This window comes from Pseudonaja textilis, chromosome 2 (genome assembly GCF_049901715.1).
Source record: "Pseudonaja textilis isolate UNSWEBS1 chromosome 2, rPseTex1.2, whole genome shotgun sequence".
NCBI classification, from domain to species: Eukaryota; Metazoa; Chordata; class Lepidosauria; order Squamata; family Elapidae; genus Pseudonaja; species Pseudonaja textilis.
In genome coordinates, this window is record NC_141991.1 from 176,600,710 (window position 1) to 176,623,816 (window position 23,107).

The 23,107-nt window shown below is 40.9% G+C and overlaps 2 protein-coding genes across 7 annotated transcripts in view; one reads left to right on the forward strand and one right to left on the reverse strand.

The window, feature by feature from the left end:
• Positions 1–15,323, forward strand: part of RIGI (RNA sensor RIG-I) — a 43,181-nt gene extending 27,858 nt beyond the window's left edge. The window contains exons 10-19 of one of the 3 annotated variants that reach the window (XM_087926534.1): positions 4,044–4,145; positions 5,113–5,270; positions 6,309–6,444; positions 7,414–7,562; positions 8,019–8,109; positions 9,051–9,221; positions 11,490–11,641; positions 11,916–12,062; positions 14,272–14,572; positions 15,156–15,323. In XM_087926534.1, the coding sequence (XP_087782660.1) occupies positions 4,044–4,145; positions 5,113–5,270; positions 6,309–6,444; positions 7,414–7,562; positions 8,019–8,109; positions 9,051–9,221; positions 11,490–11,641; positions 11,916–12,062; positions 14,272–14,571 (1,406 nt within the window). In that variant the 3' untranslated portion in view covers position 14,572; positions 15,156–15,323. Of the gene's footprint in view, positions 1–4,043; positions 4,146–5,112; positions 5,271–6,308; positions 6,445–7,413; positions 7,563–8,018; positions 8,110–9,050; positions 9,222–11,489; positions 11,642–11,915; positions 12,063–14,271; positions 14,819–15,155 lie in introns of those variants that run through there. The other 2 variants (XM_087926533.1, XM_087926535.1) reach the window with 2 other exon arrangements.
• The window catches only part of ACO1 (aconitase 1), a 52,932-nt gene continuing 45,117 nt past the window's right edge, over positions 15,293–23,107 (reverse strand). For all 4 annotated transcript variants that reach the window (XM_026713457.2, XM_026713460.2, XM_026713459.2 and 1 more), the window contains exons 16-21: positions 22,961–23,065; positions 21,474–21,616; positions 20,581–20,728; positions 18,840–18,962; positions 17,189–17,374; positions 15,293–15,954 (exon numbers count right to left, since the gene is read on the reverse strand). In XM_026713457.2, coding sequence (XP_026569242.1) covers positions 15,841–15,954; positions 17,189–17,374; positions 18,840–18,962; positions 20,581–20,728; positions 21,474–21,616; positions 22,961–23,065 — 819 coding nt within the window. In that variant the 3' untranslated portion in view covers positions 15,293–15,840. The remainder of the gene's footprint in view (positions 15,955–17,188; positions 17,375–18,839; positions 18,963–20,580; positions 20,729–21,473; positions 21,617–22,960; positions 23,066–23,107) is intronic.

Genomic DNA, 23,107 nt, shown 5'->3' on the forward strand with positions numbered 1-23,107 from the left:
TATTTTCAGCTCAAACCATTTTTATAGCCATTATTGAATTGTCAAGCAATTCTGAGCAGTTAAAATCCCTAATGGAAGAGAGCCATAACTGGACCAGGAGAAGAAAAACTCTTACACACAATTCAGCATGCATGTTGTGGTAATTCCCCATTAGGAGAATGAGCGCATACAGGGAGACGTATTTGAGAGAAGTGTTGGAATAATACAGACTCAGTACACAGATACACTGTACAGTAAATGTAGGTTTTTACTTCCAGAAAGGTTTAAGCAAAGTCCAAAATAAGCAGTCCAAAAGTCATTCACAGGTAAATCGGTCAGTTTTTCAATCCAGGGATAATCCAAATATCAAAGTCCAGTGTGAAAAAACAGTTCAGTAACAGACTTACTTTAAATCCAGTAATATCAGTCAATTAGAAGAAATGGAGCAAAGGCAATACTTTCCAACAGAAGGAAACAGAGATACACTCACACTCTCTTCTGAGACTCAGACTAAACAACCCAGGTTTCTGGCTCCATCTTATGGCTGTTTGAGAAACCACACCCAATTGCATGCTCTTGCATTCCCTTAAAGATATAGTACTAAAATGTTTATCCTGGTTTATATATTTCTAACCCAAATACCTGTTAGGTGACTTATATTCCTAACAATTGTCATATACAGTGTTTCAAACTCTGTGTACTTTGCATGACTCTAGACTTAAAGGGATTTCTCCAATGGGACCTGGATCGGATGAACCCAGGTGGCTTTTCCAGGAATGCCACAATGCCAGCCCTGTATTCTTCCCTTCCCTTGTGGTAGAGATTAGATTCTTCCTCAACAATACACCAATACACTTCCCTTTATTTGACTATGCAGAGATTCTCAGTCATGCAAGTCATGGTTTGTTCCAAAGGTGCTTCTTCAAAAGGCAACTGGACTTTATTTTTCAAAGTCCAGTTGCCTTTTGAAAAGGCATCTTTGGGACTTCCGTTTATTGTTGTAAGCCAATACATGGATTTAAGCTTTACAATATTTGGCTTTGGCTTTGATTTGGAAAAGGTTCTTGAGAATGGGTGGGAGCATAATAGCAATAGCACTTAGACTTATATACCACATCACAGTGCTTTACAGCCCGCTTTGTGGTTTACAGAGTCAGCATATTACCACCACCCTCAACAATCTGGGACCTCATTTTTTCCACCTTGGAAGGCTGAGCCAACCTTGAGCCTGGTGTTCTGACCCAAACTTGGTTCCAAGAAAGCAAACAACAACACAAAGGCAGCAATATAATCTGTTTTAAGTTTCAGCTAAAAATCCCGTTTCTTCACAGATAAAAAGCTGCTTCCAGCTAATAAGCTCCAACAAGAAAGAGCCTTGCCAAGTTGTTTGTCAAGGCTGCCAAAAACCCAGAGATAAGAACTAATTTACAAGAGTTTGCAAATACTGACTATGATGTCCACGAGGCTGAGCTTCAGAGCGTCTTTGCCTTCTGCAAAGAACGCTTTCTTCAAACCTGGCTTTTATCCTCTTGAGGGAGGGGCCATTGTTTTGCAGCCTTACTTCTGAGTTGCCCGTGCTGTTGTAACTGCTCTTTCCTCCGAGCAATCCTGCACGCAAGCGCACTTGGCACAGGCTTCTCGGGAACCTCCTCATCACTGCTGCCAACCCTCCACAATCTCTGAAGGCAGCAGTCCACTCCCTAATGGTCCTGGCCTCTCATCTGAGTCCTCGCTCTCCTCAGCTGTCCACACCTGCTGCCAGCTAACCACAACACCTGGTAGGATTCGAACTGCCAAATTTCAGGCAGCTGACAATCAGCAGAAGTAGCCTGCAGTACTGCACTCTAACCACTGTGCCACCATGGCTCATGTATTATTATAAACACATTATAAACTAGCTCGATACCCGTGCTTCACTACGAAACTATGTGGCCGGGCTTAGTTTTTGGGGAGGAAATAAGGGAAAAAAAATTCTGCCTCTACCTACCAGCATCCATCGGTATTCATCTGCCTAGCATCCTGTCAGTGTGCCAGAGAGGGTTGAGGGCTGTTTGGAAACTGAAACAGTATTTGCTGTGTGAGCAAGAAGGACATAGCAAGGAGCCTGGGCATGGCTTAGGTCAACTGTTCTGTACTAAAGCTGCTTGATGCTGTGAAACTAAAACTGAAGCGGAAACTCCTCTCCTCTGTTTGTGTTTTGCATTTGGGACAGATTTCTTTTCAGGTGGAGAGGAGTAGAACTCCTTAGCATCAGAGTGTGTTAATAATAATATATGAAACACTAATTCTCCGATGGTCATTTCGAAAAATCCTTTCGTAGTGAGCACCTAGAAGCCAAGAGGAACATATGTGCCAAATTTCAAGTTTTGTAGGCTTTACGATTCTGGAGATTTTGTGATGATGCATGAGTGGTATTTCACATATTAATTATATTATATTATATTATATTATATTATATTATATTATATTATATTATATTATATTATATTATATTATATTATATTATATTATATATATTATTATATTATATTATATTATATTATATTATATTATATTATATTATATTATATTATATTATATTATATTTATTATTATATATATATATATAATAGATAATATAATAATATATAGAATATATAGATAGATGATGTGTTTAACTACAATTCCAGAAGGGTTGGTAGATTTAGCTTTAGCTAGATTTAGGATCTTGTAGTGGGATTTGGAAAAGAATGAAGCTCTTGATGCGTCAGCTGCTCTCTGAACCCTCCCTGAAGCATTATACAATCCTAACATTTTAAGCTGCCTCTCAATGTAATACAGATAGTTCTCCACTTATGACCACAACTGAGCCCCAAATTTCGGCTGCTATGCAAGAGTTTTGCCCTATTTTACGACTTTTCTTGGCAACAGTTGTTAAGCGAATCCCTGCAGCTGTTAAATCAGTAACCTGGTTGTTAAGTGAACTTTGCCCATCAGAAGGTCACAAAAAGGGTGATCACATGATCACAGGACCATCATAAATAGGAGTCAGCTGCCAAACGCCTGAACTTTGATGACATGACCCTCGGAGTGCTGCAACGGTCGTAAGTGTGAAAAAAACTGTTGCAACTTTTCAAAGAATCACTAAATGAATTGTTGTAAGTCAAGGACCACCTGTATTTCATGCACGTGGTGAAGTGGACTCTACCTTATGAAAACGTATGCAAGTATAAACTTAAAGTGCTCCAAGGTTCATTCAGTTTTCTTTGTTCAGCAAAACTAGGCTAGCTACACCACTAGAGCAGAGGTCGCCAACCTTTTGGACCTCAGGGATCACCAAACTCATAATTTTAAATCTTGCAGACCACTAATATGAATTTTGACTGCCGGTGGCTTGCTAACATTGGTGGGAAAGTTGGTCCCATATTCCAGAGCTGCAGTAGTCACAGGTCTGGCCCTTTGGTCATCCCAGAGCAGCTCCTCCAGGCCATGGCAGGCCAATGCATCCAGGTGGAGGAGCAGCTGCTCCGGGATGACTAAGGGGCCAGTCCTGACTACTGCAGCTCTGGAATATGGGACCAACTTCCCCACCAATTTCCCTCTGCCGCCGTTGGTCTTACCTTCCAGTTCCAGCTCATATGGCTCTACATGAGGTAAGGTTTGCGCTTGGCCAAAGGGTGGGGCCCAGCGGGTGGGCGGGCCATGTAAGCAGCGTAGCGTTGTGTTCCCGAGCAGCCTAAATTAATTGCTGGGGGGGGAACATTGCGCACCACCAAAATTTTCTCGTGGACCACGAGCGACCACTGCTCTAGGGCATCTGCCTTTTGAAAAAAACATACATTTTGAGCCATTTTACTCACTCATGTTGTGTTGGTAGCAACCGTTGCAAAGTACTTGATGATGGGTATATTGGGATGATAGCTGTATCTTCGAAAGGCAAAAGTTTAAACAAAGATAGCGTAATAAATTAGTTTGCCACATTCTTAAAGCAACGTAATGCTTTCTCCGACAAAAGATTTGTAACTATTTTAGAAGAATTAAATGTGCAGCTAATAATGGCGGTTTCTTTTTTATTTTTACTACAGTTATTAGGTTTATTGGGACCCGTCCACAAAATCGTTTTGTAGCTATTGTATCTCAGATGATGTCGAAAGCAGAGGATCTAGCAAGACAATTTTATCCTATTGGTAAGACAATTGAGATTGCTCGGTGATGTTAATTACCATATTTTTCAGAGTATAAGGCGCTTTGAAGTATAAGACGCACCTAGCTTTTGGGGTGGAAAACAAGAAAAAAAATCTTCCCAAATTGCCTCCCAGCAATTTGCCTCCTTGCAGTAAACAGCCCGTTTCAGTTTCAGTACAGCTTGATTAGCACAAGCAGCTGATTGTCAGTTGGATCAGCCTCCCAATGATCAGCTGTTTCAGGCTGCAGGGATTGCCATAGCCTATTGCTGCCTCGACGCGCCCCATTTTCGGCTCCGCATCCCATTTTCAGCCTCTGTGCTCCCCATTTTTGGCCTGTTCTGGGCAATCGGAACAGGCGGAATATGGGGCATGCAGAGGCCAAAACACAGGGTGTGCAGAGGCCCAAAATGGGATGTGGAGGCCAAAAATGGGGTGCGCGGGGGTGGCAATAGGAATTCTGAAACAGCTGATCATCGGGAGGCCGATCCAACCGACAATCAGCTGACTGTTTGCTGCAAGGAAGGCCAGAGGGTGGGGGCTGGTGGGTGGGCAGGGCTTCAGCAACATTAGCTGTTTAAGACACACAGATTTCCACCCACTTTGGGGGGGAGTGCATTTTATATTCCGAAAAATACGGTATATGCTACATATAAATAAAAGGGGGGGGGGGAGGGGGAAGAACCATTATCAGTTTAAAGAAATTTTTTAAAAAAGACAAAATCAAGGTCCCCAATTAAAAACATCTCATGAATCTTAGACAACCACACCAGCGTGCCATTAACATGCGTGTCTTCACCTTATCAAAGGCTATGCAATGATAGAGACCATATCTTCTAGCCTGGCTTAGAACAATTCAATATATTGTACTGCAGATTACAATATGCCTTGAATCAGAACGTGAATAAAGAGATCTCTGCTCTTCATTATAGGCCATTTTTTTAAAAAAAAATCTTTCCTTCTCCATTAGATGACTTGTCTGTGATCAAGAAACAGTGTTATGGGACCCAGAAGTACGAGCAGTGGGTTGTCGACATGCAGAAGAAAGCTGTGGTGTTACAGTGTAAAAATGCAGAAGAAGAGAGCCGAGTCTGCAGGGCTCTGTTTATTTGCATGCAGCACCTCCGGGTGGGTAACTTTCTTCTACTTGGGAAGCAACCATTTCTCTTGCCTTGTTGCTCTATTGCAGGGGCGTCAAACTCGATTTCATTGTAGAATGCATCAGGATTGTGTTTGACCTTGGGGGATGGTGGGCATGGCCTACTTGACATCACTCGTGTTCGGGGGCGCCTGTGAAATGCTCTGCCAGTGAAAATGGGCTCCCGAGCTCCATTTTTGGCTGTGATGCTGGGTTGCGGGAAGATGTCGCAGCCAAAAACGGAGCTCGGTTGCCTGTTTCCACTGGCAGAGGCACCATGAGCTGATCCTTTGCTGTTTCCAAGGCGGTCCTGTGGGCCAGATCTTAGCACCCCACAGGCCAGACCCCTGCTCTATTGCCTTTGAGCTGTGTTTCTCCTGTCCTGTTTCCTGATGTTTGGCATTACTTTACTCAACGGTGTGTTAAGAGTACTTTGGTTTGTTAGTAGTATCAGAAGACTGCTTCAAACTAAACACCAATACATGCGTAACTCATCCTGTTCAAAATGACTGCGTTGTGTTCTGGATCGTTTTGCTTACTGTCAGGTACAGGTAGCCCTCAACGTACGACCACAATTGATCCCCAAATTTATGTCACTGAGTGAGAAATTTGTTTAGTGAATTTTGCCAGTCTAGTGAATTGGAAGGGCCTCTCCTTTGAAATGCTGCATTTTGGAGTTCAAATCCGTTGTTTTAGGTTTGAATGAGGCTGCTTTGATCTTTCAGAATGTGTCTTAAATGTGAAAGGTGATTGAACCAAGTCATTTGAATTTGGAATGATTCAAGTTTGAAATAGGTCACCTCGCTACAGGTAGTCCTCGGGTTACAATGGCAATTGGGACCAGGTCATAAAGGGTGATGTCACATAAGTTTGTGGCTTAGCTATTTCCAGTAGTCCCTATGGCTGTCATTAAATGAAGACCTCATGTGATTGTAAGGGCTTCCTCTCATGAGTGTTGTTTGCTGCCATGTTCTCAGAACAGCCTTTTTATGGTTATAAAAATAATGTAAATTATATTTTTATCACAGAAATACAATGATGCCTTAATCATCAATGAAGATGCCCGAACCAAAGATGCTTTGGATTATCTGAAAGATTATTTTGAGGATATAAAAAATTGCTACTTTGATGATATTGAACAGCAGTTGGCTTCAAATTTTGAAGGTGCTTTATAGATATTTTAAAAAGGCTCACCATTCATGTTGCAAACACCTGTCTATTCCAACAAACTTGATTTTCAAAATTTATTAGAAGCAGTAAAGAATATAACATCACTAAGACTATCACTAAGATAATAAAGATTATCACTGATGATTCTTGATGAATGTATTTTATTTTTCCTTTATGTACACTGAGAGCATATGCACCAAAGACAAATTCTTTGTGTGTCCAATCACACTAGGCCAATAAAGAATTCTATTCTATTCTATTTTTTAAAATATAACAGTCCTGTCTTCCAGTAATACCTCAACCCTCATCTCTGTCTGTCTGTCTGTCCGTATCCATCTGTCTGTCTATCTATCTATCTATCTATCTATCTATCGGCATTAAACGAAATGCAACTATACATGTTGAAAATAAGGGGCTGGTTGTGAACAAAATAGGAAGTTGTGTTGGCTGCCTAATTTTATCATTTTCAAGTGCGGGTTCATATGGTTGATTGCTGATCTTTTACCAGTTAGTTCCCTGTATCATAGAAAACTGGAATGGCATGGAAAAGGCTACTGTAGTTTTGCAGTCATAACTTTACGATTTTTTTGGTCATATTATTAAGTGGGTATTAAGTGATCATGCTTGCCTCACTGAGAATTAGGTCAAAACATAGAACAGACCAGTGCTAAGGAAGGAAGAGAAGAGGGAGGGGGAGAGAGAGAACTGGTAAAACTTTTATCATAAACCAGTTCCAAGAATTTAAAAAAAAAAATCGTGATCCATATTGCCCTGGATGAAAGGTGAAATGCAAAATTATTGTGGATGATTTTTGAATCCTTTATTAATGCAGCTAACTACCTATATAAACAAATACAATAAAATATAATTACTTATCTATATGGTGTTAGGTTATAGTTTTGTCAGGGAAGATGTCCCTTTCCTTATCCATCCTTAGATAATTGCATTTTTTTTTCCTCCCAGTCAATTTGTCAGAACTCACTGCTGCTTCCGAGGATGAATCAAATGAAAACCCTAAATTGGAAGATATTCGAGAGATTTTGGAAGAGGCATATCATGTCAATCCTGAGACACGCACTATTCTCTTCGTGAAGACAAGAGCGCTGCTGGCAGTAAGAAACTCTTCCAATATGGAGGAAGCGGGATTTCCCCCCGTTTTCTGCTATGTGTAGCTTAGCATTTAAGATCAGTTCACCTGTGTTTTGAGGTGTGGAGGGAATTTCCTCTGGAATGGGATTACAATGCACACTTCTAACTAGCTGGTGAGCTGCTGAAGGCTTTCTGCTCAGCTGGTAGCATCATAAGAATGGATAGGGTCAATTTTGGCATCACTTTCCTCTTGTTTTTGTTGTTACGGTGTTGGTGATGAAAAAGAAATTACAGATAAGTCCTCAGGTTAGGATAGAAAATGGGAGTGGAAAATTAAGGAATGTGCTTATTATTATTATTAAAATGTAACACTATAAAGATATTTCCAAAGGTTCTGTGATGATGTACAAAGGGCTACACATACAATCATGCCAGCCAAATTAAACTTGGATCCCTATGATCACAAGTGAATTTTACAGGCATTGAAGAACTGGATAGAAGAAACGCCTGAACTTCAGTTCTTGAAGCCACAGACGCTGATGGGACGTGGGAAAAGAAACCATTGCACAGGTGAGGCAACTTGGATGGACTGTATAGGCTAGGGACGGGTGGTGTACTGGTAGTCCTCAACGTATGGCAGGGGTGACAAATTCAAGGCTTGGGGGCTGGATCCAGTCCGGGGGGGGCTTAGATCCAGCCCGCAGGTCTGCCCTGGAAACAGCAAAGGACTGGCCCGTGATGCCTCTGCCAGTGAAAACAGGCTCCTAAGCTCCATTTTTAGCTTTGCTGGGCCCCTACAACCCTCTGTCAGCAAAAATAGAACTTGGGAGGGCCGCCGAGCTAATGGGGGGGGGGGGTGTCACTGTGCCCTCATGTTCTGGCATTCTTTCTCCTATACCACACTTCCAAGCAATGCGCTGCAACTTAATTAAGAACTTGAAACCTCTGTGTTGTATTTTATGAAGTAGAGATTCTCACCAAAGTTAAAGTCAGGGGTCCAAGTAATACATCCGTAGCAGACAAACCTCTGAGGCAAGCAGTTCCTCAAAGAATAGTTTTATTGGATATATCATATTGGCACAGTTCTGGTGAAAACTGACTCTGAAGGTTCCTGTGGTTTTTATCTAATTAAAAGTAAAAAAAAATCCCCTTCCCCAAACAATCAGTCATGTGGTCCAATCAAGGCGCTGTCTGGCTGCCTGGTGACATCACTCCGCCTTCCTCTGACCAGGTGTGAGAATGCCCTTGGTTCCCAAGAGAAAGTATTTTGTTTTGGCTACAAAACTCCAGCTATCTCTATTCACACCCCCCACCTCACACCCTTCCCTCAGCTCTCATGTAGTTACACTGAAAGCCTCAAAATGGCTGCGGTCAGGTCAGCTTCAGGGTTGACACCTGGGTTCTTTTATCACTCTGTACTTTTTCTTGCGCACCCTCTGCAGACCCGGGATAAGGGCAATATTTGTAGGATTGATACTCTGGTTTCTCCTTTATCACCTCTCTCTTCTTAGGCATGACCCTCCCAAATCAAAAAGGCACTTTAGATGCCTTCAAAATCAATGGGGACAGCAAGCTGCTAATAGCAACTTCAGTGGCTGACGAAGGGATCGATATTGTTCAGTGCAACCTGGTCCTACTATATGAATACACAGGCAACATCATCAAAATGATACAAGTCAGAGGTAGGTTGGTGAAACGGATGTTTTAATTACAGGCAGTCCTCGACTTACGACCACAATGGAGTCCAACATTTCTGTTGCTAAGGGAGGCATTTGTTATGTGAGTTTTGCCCCATTTTACGACCTTTCTGGTCACAGGTGCTAAGTGAATCGCTGAAGGTGTTAAGTTAGTAACCGGATGGTTAAGTAAATCTGGCTTCCCCATTGGCTTTGTGGATCAGAAGGTTGCAAAAAGTGATCACCTGACACCTTGCAACCGTCGTAAATATGAACCAGATTGCCCAGCTTCTGAATTTTGATCATATGACCATGAGGATGCTGCAAAAATTGTAACTGTGAAAAACAGTTGTAAGTCACTTTATTCAGTGCCATTGTAACCTTGAAGGGTCACTAAATGAACTGTTTTAAGTCGGGGATTACCTGTATGTTAACTGAAGGTCATGCATATCCACCTTAGGATGAAATGCTATCAGATACATAGCAAACAATACTTTATTTGGGCTTATTATGCAAACACAAAAGTGCTTTTGATATTGGAGGCATTATGTAATGCTTGGAACCAATTGTTGGACTTCTCCAATCCAATTCCACATAGTCCTCAATTAATGACCAAAAGTGGGAGCAGCCTCTTTATCATTAAGCAATGCCATAAAGCAAAAAAAAAAAATCATGACTCCGCTATAACTTTCAGCAGCAGTTTGGGCAATTCTGGTATCTGTCATTAAGTGTGATGTCATCTGATTATGATTTGTGGTTTGTGATTGTGATTTGTGGTTTGTGATTATGATTTGTGGTGCGAAGCCAGCTTGCCCTCGGCTGGCACATCTTAGGAAGCACGCGAGCGTCTTCTAAAATAAGGCTGGTACATTGGCAGCCAAACTATTAGTCTGCAATAGCATTGTAGTCTCCTGGCCAATGTAACAAACAGCATACATTGTTAATAAGAATAATAATACTGTGATTTGTGATTTCTTGCCAGCTTCCCCATTGACTTTGCTTGTTGAAAGTTGGCAGCAAAGGTTGCAAATGGCTATCATATGACTGGAAGACGTTGGTTACCATGTGCCCAAGTCACAATTGCATGACCGTTGAGATGCTGCAACTTTGAGCACCCATTGTAAATCTCCTATTTTAGCGTTGTTGTAACTTTGAAAGTCACTGAATGTGTATTTGCTAACCAAGTACTTAACCTGTATTCCTTGTCTGGGGGCCATCATTAAAAAAATTACCTGGGTAATATTCAGTCAGTGTTCAGGTCTAGGCCTGGAACCGTTAACAGTTTTGTCCAATTTGGCTTGATAACTTTCATAAGGATTTGCAGTGAGTGAGTAAGTGCACCTTTTGTTCCTTTTAAATCCTTTCAGCAATTTTCAGTGATATCAACCACGATGTCTTTCTGTACTTCCTATAAGAGTTTCTGTTTTAAATAGTTCAGTTCTTTTATGAGTGGATGTGCTGTAGGGGTTTGCCTTCTCTATCCCATCTCCCACTTTTCAATAGTGTCATGAAGTGAATAACACTCAGGTGTATATCTCCATCCTGGGCTGGGCTAAACTTGCTATAAAGGTCAGTGGGTTCAGTGGGAAGAATTAAATTGAATCACATTTAAGATAGAAGTCTAAAAGCCAATTGGCCCTTAACTGCTTTGGTTGTAATTCTGGATAGCATAGCAATTCATCTCGTAGAGCAAATCTGTAACCTGAGAATCTTCCTAGATTTTGTAGTCATTGGTAAATAGACAGAGGCCATGACTAGATGAGTCTCTTGTAATGTCCATTATGGCTTCACTCGAAGGAGGCCTTGGCAACAATTATCCATCACTTTATCATGGAGAGGAAGGGATTGTAAGAGAGTAATTTGGCACGCAAAGGGGAACACGCTGGACTGTTCGTTAAACGTGCTTGTGGTTGCTAGAGCTGGCACCTTTCTCTCAATGTGTATTCCCCATTATGCTAACTCTTACAATTCTGCCTCTTCAATTAATGTTAAGTACAAATGCTAGTTCTCTTCTTGGTAATTATCCCAGACTGAGGTGAGCATTGAAAAGGGCAGGGGAGTTGGGAAAAGGGAAAGCTGAAGTAAAATGGTTGTGAGGCAAATAAAACATAAAGGTGTGAAATTGAACAAGTCTTTGCAGTTTCAAGCTAGAAAGCACAATCTTGGTCATGCAATTTCTCACCTCGTGATCACTTCCCTCAGCGATGGAAGTGCTAGTCTCTATTGTGGTCACTAAAAAAAAAAAAAAACCTACCTGTAATGTGCCATCACCAGGTCGTGGAAGAGCAAAAGACAGCAAGTGCATTCTTGTGACGAGCAAAAAAGAAGAGGAAGAGAAGGAGAGATACAATTTACAAAAAGAGAAAATGATGAACAAAGCTATTGAAGAGGTACAGAGTTGGGATGAAAAGAAGTTTGCAAAGAAGGTGAGCAGTTTTATAACGAGGGTTCCCTTCATGTCCCATTCAGCCAAGGGGGGGAAATTCTGTACTTTTTGAGCCAACACTGTTCAAAGACAGAATGGCTGAACCTGCAGTTTTTCTAACTTTGCTTACAAGGTTTGGTTGTCGTTTATTTATTTTCAGGATGGTTGAGGGTGGGGTGGGAGATGGGGAAGGTTGATTCAGGACAACATTCCTGGCCCCTTGAGAGCAGTTGGTGCCTTGTGACCTGAATTCCATCTTTCTCTCTTCACCTCAGATAAACGAGTTGCAAAAGCAGCAAATAAAAATGCTAGCTTCCAAGAGAAAAACAACAGAACCCAAACCCTGGAAAGACAATCTAGTCCTTTTGTGTAGGAAATGCAAAACCGAGGTCTGCAGCACGGAGGACCTCCGGGTGATTGAGGTAACCTGCTGTTGCTGCCTTCGCTTTACAGTGCCTTTTTGGGCCGGATGAGTCTTGGAGGGTACAGATCAGCCATGTTTCCGTTCACTTCTGAATGAGGCCTGATTCAGTCCAAGTCTGTGATTTGAATTTCAAGATTTGAACTGATAAAAGCTTTATCCATAGCCAGTGGTGGGATGCAACCGGTTTAACAACTGGTTCGGTGAGCCCGTGCGCAGCGTTAAGAAAACCACCCATTTTAAGCTTAAAAACTTACCTTCTAATGTCAGTGCTGGTGAGTAAAACAGCTGAGGCGTGGCAATCTGCTGTGCCATGGGAATCAGCTGAGCTAAAATACAGCGAAATATAGGACAGGAAAGGGCAGGTGAATGAGGCCAACTCCTCACTGGAACTACCAGTTTGCTAAAACAGGTGCGAACCGGTTAGAATGCCACCACTGTTCATAGCCTATAAAGCAGGAAAAATATATGCCTGCATCTGCTTAATCGTTTGGCAGAACAAAATGAAGATCACAATGATAGAGGCTTTAGAGAAGTGTTACTTAAAACATTTCTCTCTGGATTCCTTCCTGTTTTTAAAATTTTTGGAGCACTCTTCCCCCCCCCCTCTCTTTTTGTTTGTATGGGTTATATTTATTGAAATTAATCATATTGAAAATTAAAATTGTCCCATTTGCTGCCATTTCTGTTCCTCACACTTTCTTGATGGGATTTTAATATTACATTATTTTTCAACAGGCTGGCAAATAATTTTGATTTTGCAGATTCCTGAGTAGTTAGTTCTTCAGGGCTCTTCAGACCATACTTTAAAAAATGCAGCTTCAGAGGACATCGATGCAAAGTTTCAGCTGGAAAGTGTTAAGGCTTTCTTTGCTTTATGCAGTATTTTTAACTGTTTCTCTGCCCTTTATAATAGAGGTGTCAGGACTAGGGTGCAGGAAACACAGCAAATAAAAGGTATTGATTTGATTTTTAAACTTCAAGTATTTACCCAAGGATTAAATTTTAAAAAGGTTGTTAAATCAAATCTTTCAGTTGAAGAATTCCTTTAAAGTTTGGTTATATTTACACTAAAAGGAGTGAAAAAAAAAATAAACATTTACCTTGACTTGTCAAATTGGAAGGGTAAATCTTAGTACTTTGTACTTCTGGTCATAGTAAGAACATTTTAAGATGCCCAGCCTTTGGGTTACACATATACAGTAAGTAGGTGGGAGTGTCACCTATTGGTAAATGGAACTCTAGCATTCTAGTCCCTTGGGAGTGTCACCTATTGGTAAATGGAACTCTAGCATTCTAGTCCCTTTGAAGTGGTCAGACTGATCAAGGGTAATTGTTCCTACATTGTATGTATGTATGTATTATACACACACACATACATATATGCATTTTTCAATTAGACTGTGAATGCACAATAGAGATTTCAAAATATATTTTGAAGTCTTCTGCCATTCCATCAAAAAAGTAGCCAGTCTCTCTCCCCCCCACAAAAAGAAACCCCTCCCCAAATTTTAAATGTTTCATACATTCATTCTACATCTTGTGGCTTTCATGGTGTAGGCAGTAAACAGGAAGGATCATCAAAGGCTTGATTTTAAGGTCTCAAAAGCCATGTGATCTCCATGCAAACTCATAACCCAACAAATTCCACAAATCCCAAAGACCAGAAACAAAAGCACTTGTGGACACGATCCAACAGATAAATTGCATTGCAGATTTCTAGAAAATCTCATCCTTCTCCCAAACTATTTTGGTGAGCAGGGCAACAAACTATATGGGCTAAGGGTAAACTCTTCAAAAAAAAGTATTTATTTTAAAAAGCAAACTAAATGGGCTCAAAGGAGTCATTCACAGATTTTCTTTTTCCTGTGTCAATTTCACATAAAGACGCATTTCTGAATTCCTGCTACAAGGTGAAGCTTGGAATTTATCCAGTCCTAAACAAAACCTGAGCTAGTTGAATGCATTCATCACGAGAAAACCCTTCTTTACATTCAGCTGAAAGAAACTTGGCTTTGCCATATCAGAATTAAATGTTGGAAGTGGAACTCTAGAGGATAAATGGAGCTGCTTTGACTGCTGTGGTTGAGAAAATTGATAACTGAATATGCACTTAATATACCAAGAGGTTATGATTGACCTGAAAGCATGCAGCCTTAAGATTTTTGACTAATCCATTTATGCTATATTCTGTGCTGTGTTCATTCTAGGAGTCGCACCACACGGTTTTGGGCGAGAAATTTAAAACACGGTATACCACAAAACCTCATAAGGCACCACGCAGCTACGGGGATTTTGAGAAAAAATTCAAGATGCATTGCATCATTGACAGTTGCCATCACGACTGGGGAATCATTGTGAAGTACAAGACCTTTGAGGACATGCCCATCATTAAAATTGAGAGTTTTTCTGTGAAGGATGTTGTTAGCAACAAGCAGAATCATTTCGGAAAATGGAAGGATGTTGATTTTGCAGTGAAAGACCTTGATTTTGAAGAGCTATCTTACTGAAGTACGGTCTATTCAAACTTTATAATCTTGCATGCCCTAGTTAATTCTATTTTAAAGTCAAATTGGTAACAGATCCTATTGACTTTCCACTTACTCCAGTGTAAAAATTCAAACTCCAAGTAGCTGTGACATCTGATTCTTAGTACGCTTCCAGTAATCAGTGCTGCTTCAAAAAAGCTGAAATGTTTCCACAGCTGTCTTCTGTTTACGCAAACTAATAATAAATGTACATATTTGAAACTTTAAAGGGTCCTTGGTTGCTTGTGGAGGCTGTGGGAGTAAGGGGTTGTTTTTAAATTATAGCTGTACTTGGCTATTTAAAAAGTTAGGGACATATAGCGGAGGATATTCTAAGACGTTTGAGGTTGAGCTAGAACCATCCTTAATAGTAATAGTTAAAGCCAAGTTTTCATCCTTCAGATTTAAGATTAAAGATATTATATAAATTCGTTTATATTTCTATTGTATTATATCCACTGTTAGGATCCATTGCTGTTGCAACCTTTTATTGCTTGGAATCCCAAAACATGTTCCTTTCTGCTAAAGCAAAGGAGAATTTATTTAATCTTGAACTTCTGTTTCAGAATTCACATGCGACCGAATGCAAACAAAGTAAAATCCACGAAAGATTCTACTCGTTTTTGAAAACAGGCTTGTTACAAATAGCTTTAATCCTGCGGTCCCATGAATGAAGGCGTCATAAGAATGAAGTGCACATATGCCAAATAATAAAGAGCCGAGTCATTTAATCATTTTTGCAGTATTAAAATTTCAAGGAGGGATTTTGATAAGCGCTTTTAATGCAATAGTGCTGGGTTAGTAACTTCTGAGGCAGGCAGGCAGGAAAAGGAACTGGTACTGTTAATGGCTGTATAAAATGTTGAAAAGAATCTAGCCTCCACATATGTAGGTGAGAAAAGTTTTTTGTTCCATCTACAAGTACAAAATAAATGGATGAAAAACAGTACTGTAGAAAGGAGTAGTTCAAAAATACACATAAATCAGACAAGCGGCCAAAGGGTTGACAGTGTAAAAAACCCTTTACAAGCCTTTCCCTTCAATTCTGCTGAAATCACATCCCCCCAGGAGCACCAGCCAGCCCAGAAAGTGGACTTTGTAGTCCTAATAAGCTGGGGAAAACTGCACATAATTCTCTTGTTACTGTATATTTTGGTTTTTTTTTTCTCATAATTACAGCATTTATAATTCTGATCCTTTGTCCTTTGAAAAAGGGGGGTTTCTGGATATGAGCAGTGCTTCATTTGGGGGTTAAGATGCCATTTTGCGAATCATATAGTTCAAGATGCCGCCATTACGAAAATAGGTGAGCTCCACGTCTGTGTCAAACCTCATGATGGCTTGAAAAGTTTTTCCTGTGTCCAACTGTGGAGAGAACATAGAGAACAAGGAGGATTAAGGAAAAGTACAATGGTTTTCAGTTCACACAGGGACTTTTAAAATAGAAATTATGCCAAAGCTCCAAAGAAATAGGATCTCCTTGGAAATAACATTACGTCACCGCACATTATTTTGGTGTGTCCCATTGCAAGAAAGCTCTCCTAACGTCTTAAATGAGCAATCTTAGGGATGGGGGAACATGAAAACCATGTTCAAATGTGCACACACAATATTTCAACAACTGTCAAGGGCTCACATTACCTATTCCTGCAACACCCATTGTTAGAACGCACATCTTACATGCAGACCATCTCATTCAACCCAGTGCTAAAAAGTTGTTTTTCACTGAATTTAAACCTCTTGGTTTATTCTGGAAGTCTGAACAGGGCTTCAGCAGCATCAGAGAATAGGCTGTCCCCCTCTTCTTGGTGGCAGCTTTTTAAATATTGGAATACTGCTATCATATCTCCCCTTTTCACTAGATGAGACATACCCAATTCCTGCAACTATTCTTCATGTGTTTTAGCCGCCGATCCCCTAATCATCTTTGTTGCTCTTCTCTGCACTCATTGAATTTAATCCAACTTGCTTCAATAGAAACAATAGCTTCCATGCACGGGAATCTTGATTTCTCACATTTTAACAATAGCAATAGCAATAGCACTTAATAAGTCTTAAGACTGTAAACTGCTTAGAGCCCCCTCTAAGCAGTTTACTGAGTCAGCACATTGCCACCAACAATCTAGCTCCTCATTTTACTGATTTTGGAAGGAGGGAAGGCTGAGTCAAGCTTGAGCAGGTCAGGATTGAACTTGTGGCAGTGAGCAGCGAGTTAGCCTGCAATACTGCCTTCTAACCACTGTGCCACCATGGCTCTTTTATAAAAGCTGCAAAGCAACAAGCCAAGTTTTCCTCAAGAGGGCAATAGGACTTTGTAAGGGAATGTGACTTAAAACCCTAGATTATTTCGATACACAAAGACTTCTAATATTTTCAAGCCATCACTCCTTGAAATCTTGCAAGAGCACCAAATCATAAAAAGATTTGAACGATTCAAAGTCAATTCAAGGTCTTGTTCAGACTCCAAATTTTGTTCCTTAAGTCCGACACACAGCCCCCTCACATAACTGCACATCCTTCATGTGTGCAAACACAGAGACACACACCAACACACTGAGCGTCGCGAGATTAAAATAATGCAACCCCTGGAAACACTTACTTTGATCTGGATATTCATTCCAGGCATCAGGTCCTCCGGAATAAGGATTGTGTAACGTTCCCGCCCTGTCAATCCTAGAGACTCTGCATCCTGGCCGGGGAGATACTGTAGCGGGATGACTCCCATGCCCACCAGATTACTGCGGTGAATCCTCTCATAGCTTTCTGCAAGAACTGCTTTGATACCCTGAGGAACACACAAGGGCACACACAAGGGCATTAATAGTCCAATAAAAAAAAAAAAGTTGTAGAAAAGAAGTGGCTAATTATTTGCAGGGCAACTATGCAGACAAAAGGCTTCATGTCCATTCTTAACACCTCTAGGTAAAGTTAAAGATAAAGGTTCCCCTTGCACATACGTGCTAGTTGTTTCCGACTCTAGGTGGCGGTGCTCACCTCCATTACAAAGCCTAAGTGCCAGCGCTGTCTGAAGATGTCTCCATGATGTGGTCGGCATGACTAAGGCGCATGGAACGCTGTTACCTTCCCACCAAAGTGGTCCCTATTTTTCTACTTGCATTTTTACATGCTTTTGAACTGCTAGGTTGGCAGAAGGTGGGACAAGTATCTCTTCCCACTTATGACTCTAACCGGGTTGCTTGTATCTTTACAATTTATATTGTTTTATTTGTTTCCTAGTATGATTTGGTTGCTTATTAGTAACCTATGACTATCACTAAAGTATTGTACCTTATGATTCTTGATGAATGTATTTTTTTCCCTTTATGTACACTCAGAGCATACGTACCAAGGACAAATTCCTTGTGTGTCCAATACATTCATCAAGAATCATAAGATACAACACTTCAGCGATAGTCATAGGTTACTAATAAGCAATCAAATCATACTAGGAAACAAATAAAACAATATAAATTGTAAAGATACAAGCAACATGGTTAGAGTCATAAGTGGGAAGAGATAGGTAATAGGAAGGATGTGAAGAATAATAGTAATACAGACTTCCTAAATAGTTTGACTGTTGTGGGAATTAGTTGTTTAGCAGGGGATGTTGATTAGTTTTGAAAAAAAAAATAATGAGGGGGAAATATTTGACAGCATTTTAAACTGTTTACAGTTGTGAAAAGAAAGAAAGTTGAGAACTGTTTTCTATGGCCCCATAGAATTACAGGTAGTTCTTGGCTTATGATCATAATTGAACTCCCAATTTTTTGTTGCTAAAGCGAGATAGGTTCGTTAAGAGAATTTTGCCCCGTTTTATGACTGTTCTTGCCACAGTTGTTAAGTGAATCACTGAGGTTTTTAACTTAGCAGCACAGTCGTTAAGTGAATCTGACTTCCCCGCTGACTTTGGTTGTCAGGTCACAAAAGGCGATCACTTGACCCCAGGCGACTGCGACCGTTTATAAATATGAGTCAGCTGCCAAGCGTCTGTGTGCAAAAACGATCCTAAGTCATGTTTTTCAGCACCGTTGTAATTTTGGGTGCTAAATGAACTGTTGTAAGTTCAGGACTACCAGGTAAAATAAACGTCAACGTACAAGGCTATAGCTGAAAAAAATTCCTAGCAAAAACAGGTGTTTCACCCAGAGAATGAATAGAGAACCAAAAACGGAAAGCAGGAGATGGACTCCATTGGTTCATCCAAACCTATGATTCTATGAAGCTTCCTCTTACTAAAATAGGCTACTCACCAGCAGGAAAGGCCCCTTGGCAGCCCAGTCCCGGGAGCTTCCTGAGCCATATTCCTTGCCGGCCAATATGATAAGTGGGTGGTTGGCTTGTTGGTATCTCTCAGAAGCATCAAATACGTCCAGCTAGAGAGACAGAATGCAATGGAAGCTCAATTAGTGAAGCAATGTCTCCTGTCAGAGATTCCTTCCTTCTATCCCTGTGGTAGATACTAACTCATTAACTCTTGTAGTGTAACACCTTTTAAACTAAGACGTGACAATAAAAAATAATGAACTATGAAAGCACAATTGGCCTTTCCCTCATTCGACTCATGAAATTAATGATCCCTGTTATCTCTACAATTCATGCTGTAGAGATAAAAGTGGCATTTCCCCTTTTCTGTCTTACACATTATTCATGAAGGGTCCTTGGCGCTCTCTGAGCTTGGCTGTTTTCTTGAAGACATTTCATTACCCAAACTAGGTAACATTATCAGTGCTAGTAGGGAATGGGGTTTTCTCTCACGTTATATTCTAGTGCCTTGCCCTGTCCAATGTTGGTGGGGGTAGTTTTGGAGGTTCTTTATTGGGCTGCTAATTGTTACTTGTTTGGCAGTTGCTTGATTGAATATTGTTTACTTCTTGTTTGTCTGATGTTAATCTTGGAGTTAATCTATGCTCATCTAGGTGTTGATTGCTGGTGTTTGGCAGTCCCAATCAAGAAACTACCAAACCAGTTAACAGTAAACAGCAACCAAAGAACCTCTAAGACCACCCTCCACCAACACTGGTGAAAACAAACCCCACTCCCCAGCGAACCGGTAGCTCCAAGGATCAGCAGGAAGCAAACCAATTAGGCTTGCTCCGATGATCAGCTGTTGGGCCCACCCGCCGGCCTGGGTTCTAGGCTGTGCTTTATATTCTGTTTTTCAAGCTCAGCTGATTCGCGCGGCACAACAGATTGGCGCACATCCGCTGTTTAACACACAGGGATTGCTGGAGAAGGTCAGTAGCAAATGCTCTGTGTGCGCGCGAAGCACGAGTTTGGCGTGCCTGCTCACCAAACTGGTTGTTACACCAGTTGAATCGCACCCCTGCCACTCCATACTGGCACTGCTGATGTTTACCCAGTTTGGGTGATGAAACGTCTGCAAGAAGAAGACAAGCTCGTAGAGTTATTCGTTCTTTTTTAAGGTCATGTCTTGGTGTGAAATGCATGGGGACATATATTTATTTATATATTTATCCTTGCACTTTAAAATCAAGGTGACCAAGAGATATACATGAATGCCAAGTCGTTCAGCTCTAGCCAGCCTGATTTCCCACACTTCAACGGAAGCCCATCAAGCATGCAAGCAAAAGCCATCTCTCCATGGTGTTATTTTCATAACAGGAAAAGATCCAAAATCACTTTGAATAAGGTTTCTGGAGGAGGTAGGTCCAAGAGTTGGCACATGTACCACGGGAGTCCATTCATGGAAAATATGTACAGAATTTTCACCAGCGTCTATGTTATGCGCTATTACTGAACACGTAGTAACTAAACGCAGAATATTTCTTCTAAGGGGAACTCCTGGTTTTTATACCTATCTACAAGAGCCTCCTAAAGCCCTAGATCACTGTGCTAGATGAGCACACTGCAGCCTACTAAGCACAATAGATTGAAACTTCTGCCTGAAAGGAGACAATCCCGCAGCAGCAGAAAAGCCCAAACTACAAGGTGAAGGGGGCTAAACCTAAGGCTGGGAGGGAAAATACTTACAGTTTCATCAGACGGGAAGTGGATAGTTTGCGGGGCCTGCTTCTTAAGGAATTTGTTAAATAGGCGTATGTTTGCAAATGTTCCTCTTGCCATGACAGCATCATTGCCCCGGCGCGAACCGTACGAGTTGAATTCTCGAGGGGTGAGACTATCAAGATGCAAAAGAGGCACGTCTTAGTATTCAAAATTCCCAAAGGTTTGATACTGTTTCCCCCCCAAAATACGACCTACCCTGAAAGTAAGTCCTAGCTTGATTCTTACACGTGTACCCAATATAAGCTCTACCCCGCAAAATAAGCCCTAATTAAGATCCCGCCCACTCCAGAGTGCATGGGTAAAAATTAAGCAAGGGGGTGGAGCTGCCCTACTACTTACCTTTGGACAGTTATAGTCAGGCCTCGCGCACCCCGACACCTGCCTTGCCGGCCCATTTCTTCTGCAGCCAGCAAGGCTTTCCTAAAGGCCTCTGTAGCTGATACCAGAGCCCCAGATCGATTTGGAGCTCTGTTATTGGCTGCAGAGGTCTTCAGGAAAGCCTTGGTGGCCACAGAAAAAGAAGTTCCTAAAGGCCTCTGACAGCAAAAAGGAGGCCGGGAGCAATGTATGCAAGTGAGGTTAGTCAGTGGATGACACCCCCTGAAAATAAGACCTGGTGCCTTTTTTGGTGGCAAAAAATAAATAAAAGACAAGGTCTTATTTTCAGGGAAACACAGTAAATAAGCAGAGAGATTTCTCTTCAGCACTGGCAGTAGTTACACAGACCCGGTAACTGGGTTCTAGATGTTGCTGTTGAGATCTACAACTGAACAACTAAATGATGGCAAAGAGAGTAGGTAGAATTTCTTTGTCCAAAAAGAATTCCTCTACCTCACGGGGGCATTGACTGGACTCACCTTCTGCTAGTCAAGTAACGGGCAGCCGGACTGTTTCTTGCTATATTCCCTGCAGGAGAGATATGGTCAGTTGTCACAGAATCACCGAGATTCAGCAGGACATAGGCATCCACTATAGATTTAGGGGGATGAAGCTCCAGGGTCTGAGGGGAGAAAAGATCACCCAAAAAGGGTCAGGTTTGTCTGTCAGGCATATAAATGAGGACTGGTTTATGAGAACAGAAATATACCGAGCTTCCATTTTCTCTAAAGTATCTAAGAACTGGACATTCTTTTTTTTAATTTTTTTTTAAAATAAAGTTTATTTAAGTTTCATACATTTAAAACATTTTAAAAAAAACCATACAAACATATAAACAAATATATGTACACACGTACATTTTGCAGCAGGTATTGAGCATTGGTTACACTTTTCTTTTTTTCTTTTACCCCATAACATTGACGTGATCTTCCTTGTTACAATACCTTCCTCGTTCTTTTAATGTTTTAATTTCACAGAATACTTTATGATTAAACGTACATCCTCCATAGTTTCATATTATTAAAGGGAAACATTCCCTCGCACATGCGTGCTAGTTGTTTCTGGCTCTAAGGGGCGGTGCTCATCTCCGTTTCAAAGCCAAAGAGCCAGCGCTGTCCGAAGACGACTCTGTGGTCATGTGCCCCGCATGACTAAAAGCCGAAGGTTCACGGAATGCTGTTACCTTCCCACCAAAGTGATCCCTATTTTTCTACTTGCATTTTTACATGCTTTTGAACTGCTAGGTTGGCAGAAGCTGGGACAAGTAATGGGAGCTCACTCCGTTATGCGGTGCTAGGGATTCGAACCGCTCAATTGCCGACCTTTTGATCGACAAGCTTAGCATCTTAGATGCTGAGACACTGTGTCCCTTCTTAATCATATTGGAAAAATCTAAATGTACATAACCTTTCTTTTTTCTCACTTTGGGCTATTTTGCCTAGAATTTTGGGGGAAATGTCAAATTCTAGGAACACTGGTGTTTTAAAAGAATAGCTAAACTAGCTATTCCCAAAAGCAAATACAAAGCAATTCGTGTAGATAATTCCCTAACCAGAGTTACGAATTTGGAGGGGAGGGCAGTCAGAGGTTCACCCCCCCCTCCATTTCCACCTTTTCTCCTGCATCCAAATAATCTAAAGATTATAAACTGAATGTGTTATTCAATCAGAGCACTGACCTAATTAGAAGATAATCTAGTTACTTGAAATACTTTTGCAAATGTCAAAGCTTTATTTCCTACTAATGAATACTCATTTTAGTGATCCTCCCTCCCTCCCTTCGTTCCTTCCTTTCTTCCTGAGACGTCTAATACTTCACACTTTGTTACTAGACAGGCTACTTTTGTTTATACTTTACAAAACTTTTAGAGAAACTTAAAAAGAAACCTGAAATCATTTAAACAAACCACAACCCAGAAAGCATGTTTGTCAGCAAATTCATCAAAAGGCCACGAAAAGAGAATTACCAGGTTTTCAAAAAATGGAGGAGATTTAATATATGTGGATTTTGGATTCCAAGCATATAGTTTGTCTGATGAGACATCTAGGTCATTCCAGGATTTGTTTACTGTCTAGAAAAATTAAAAGAAAAAAGATACAAACATAGCAAATGT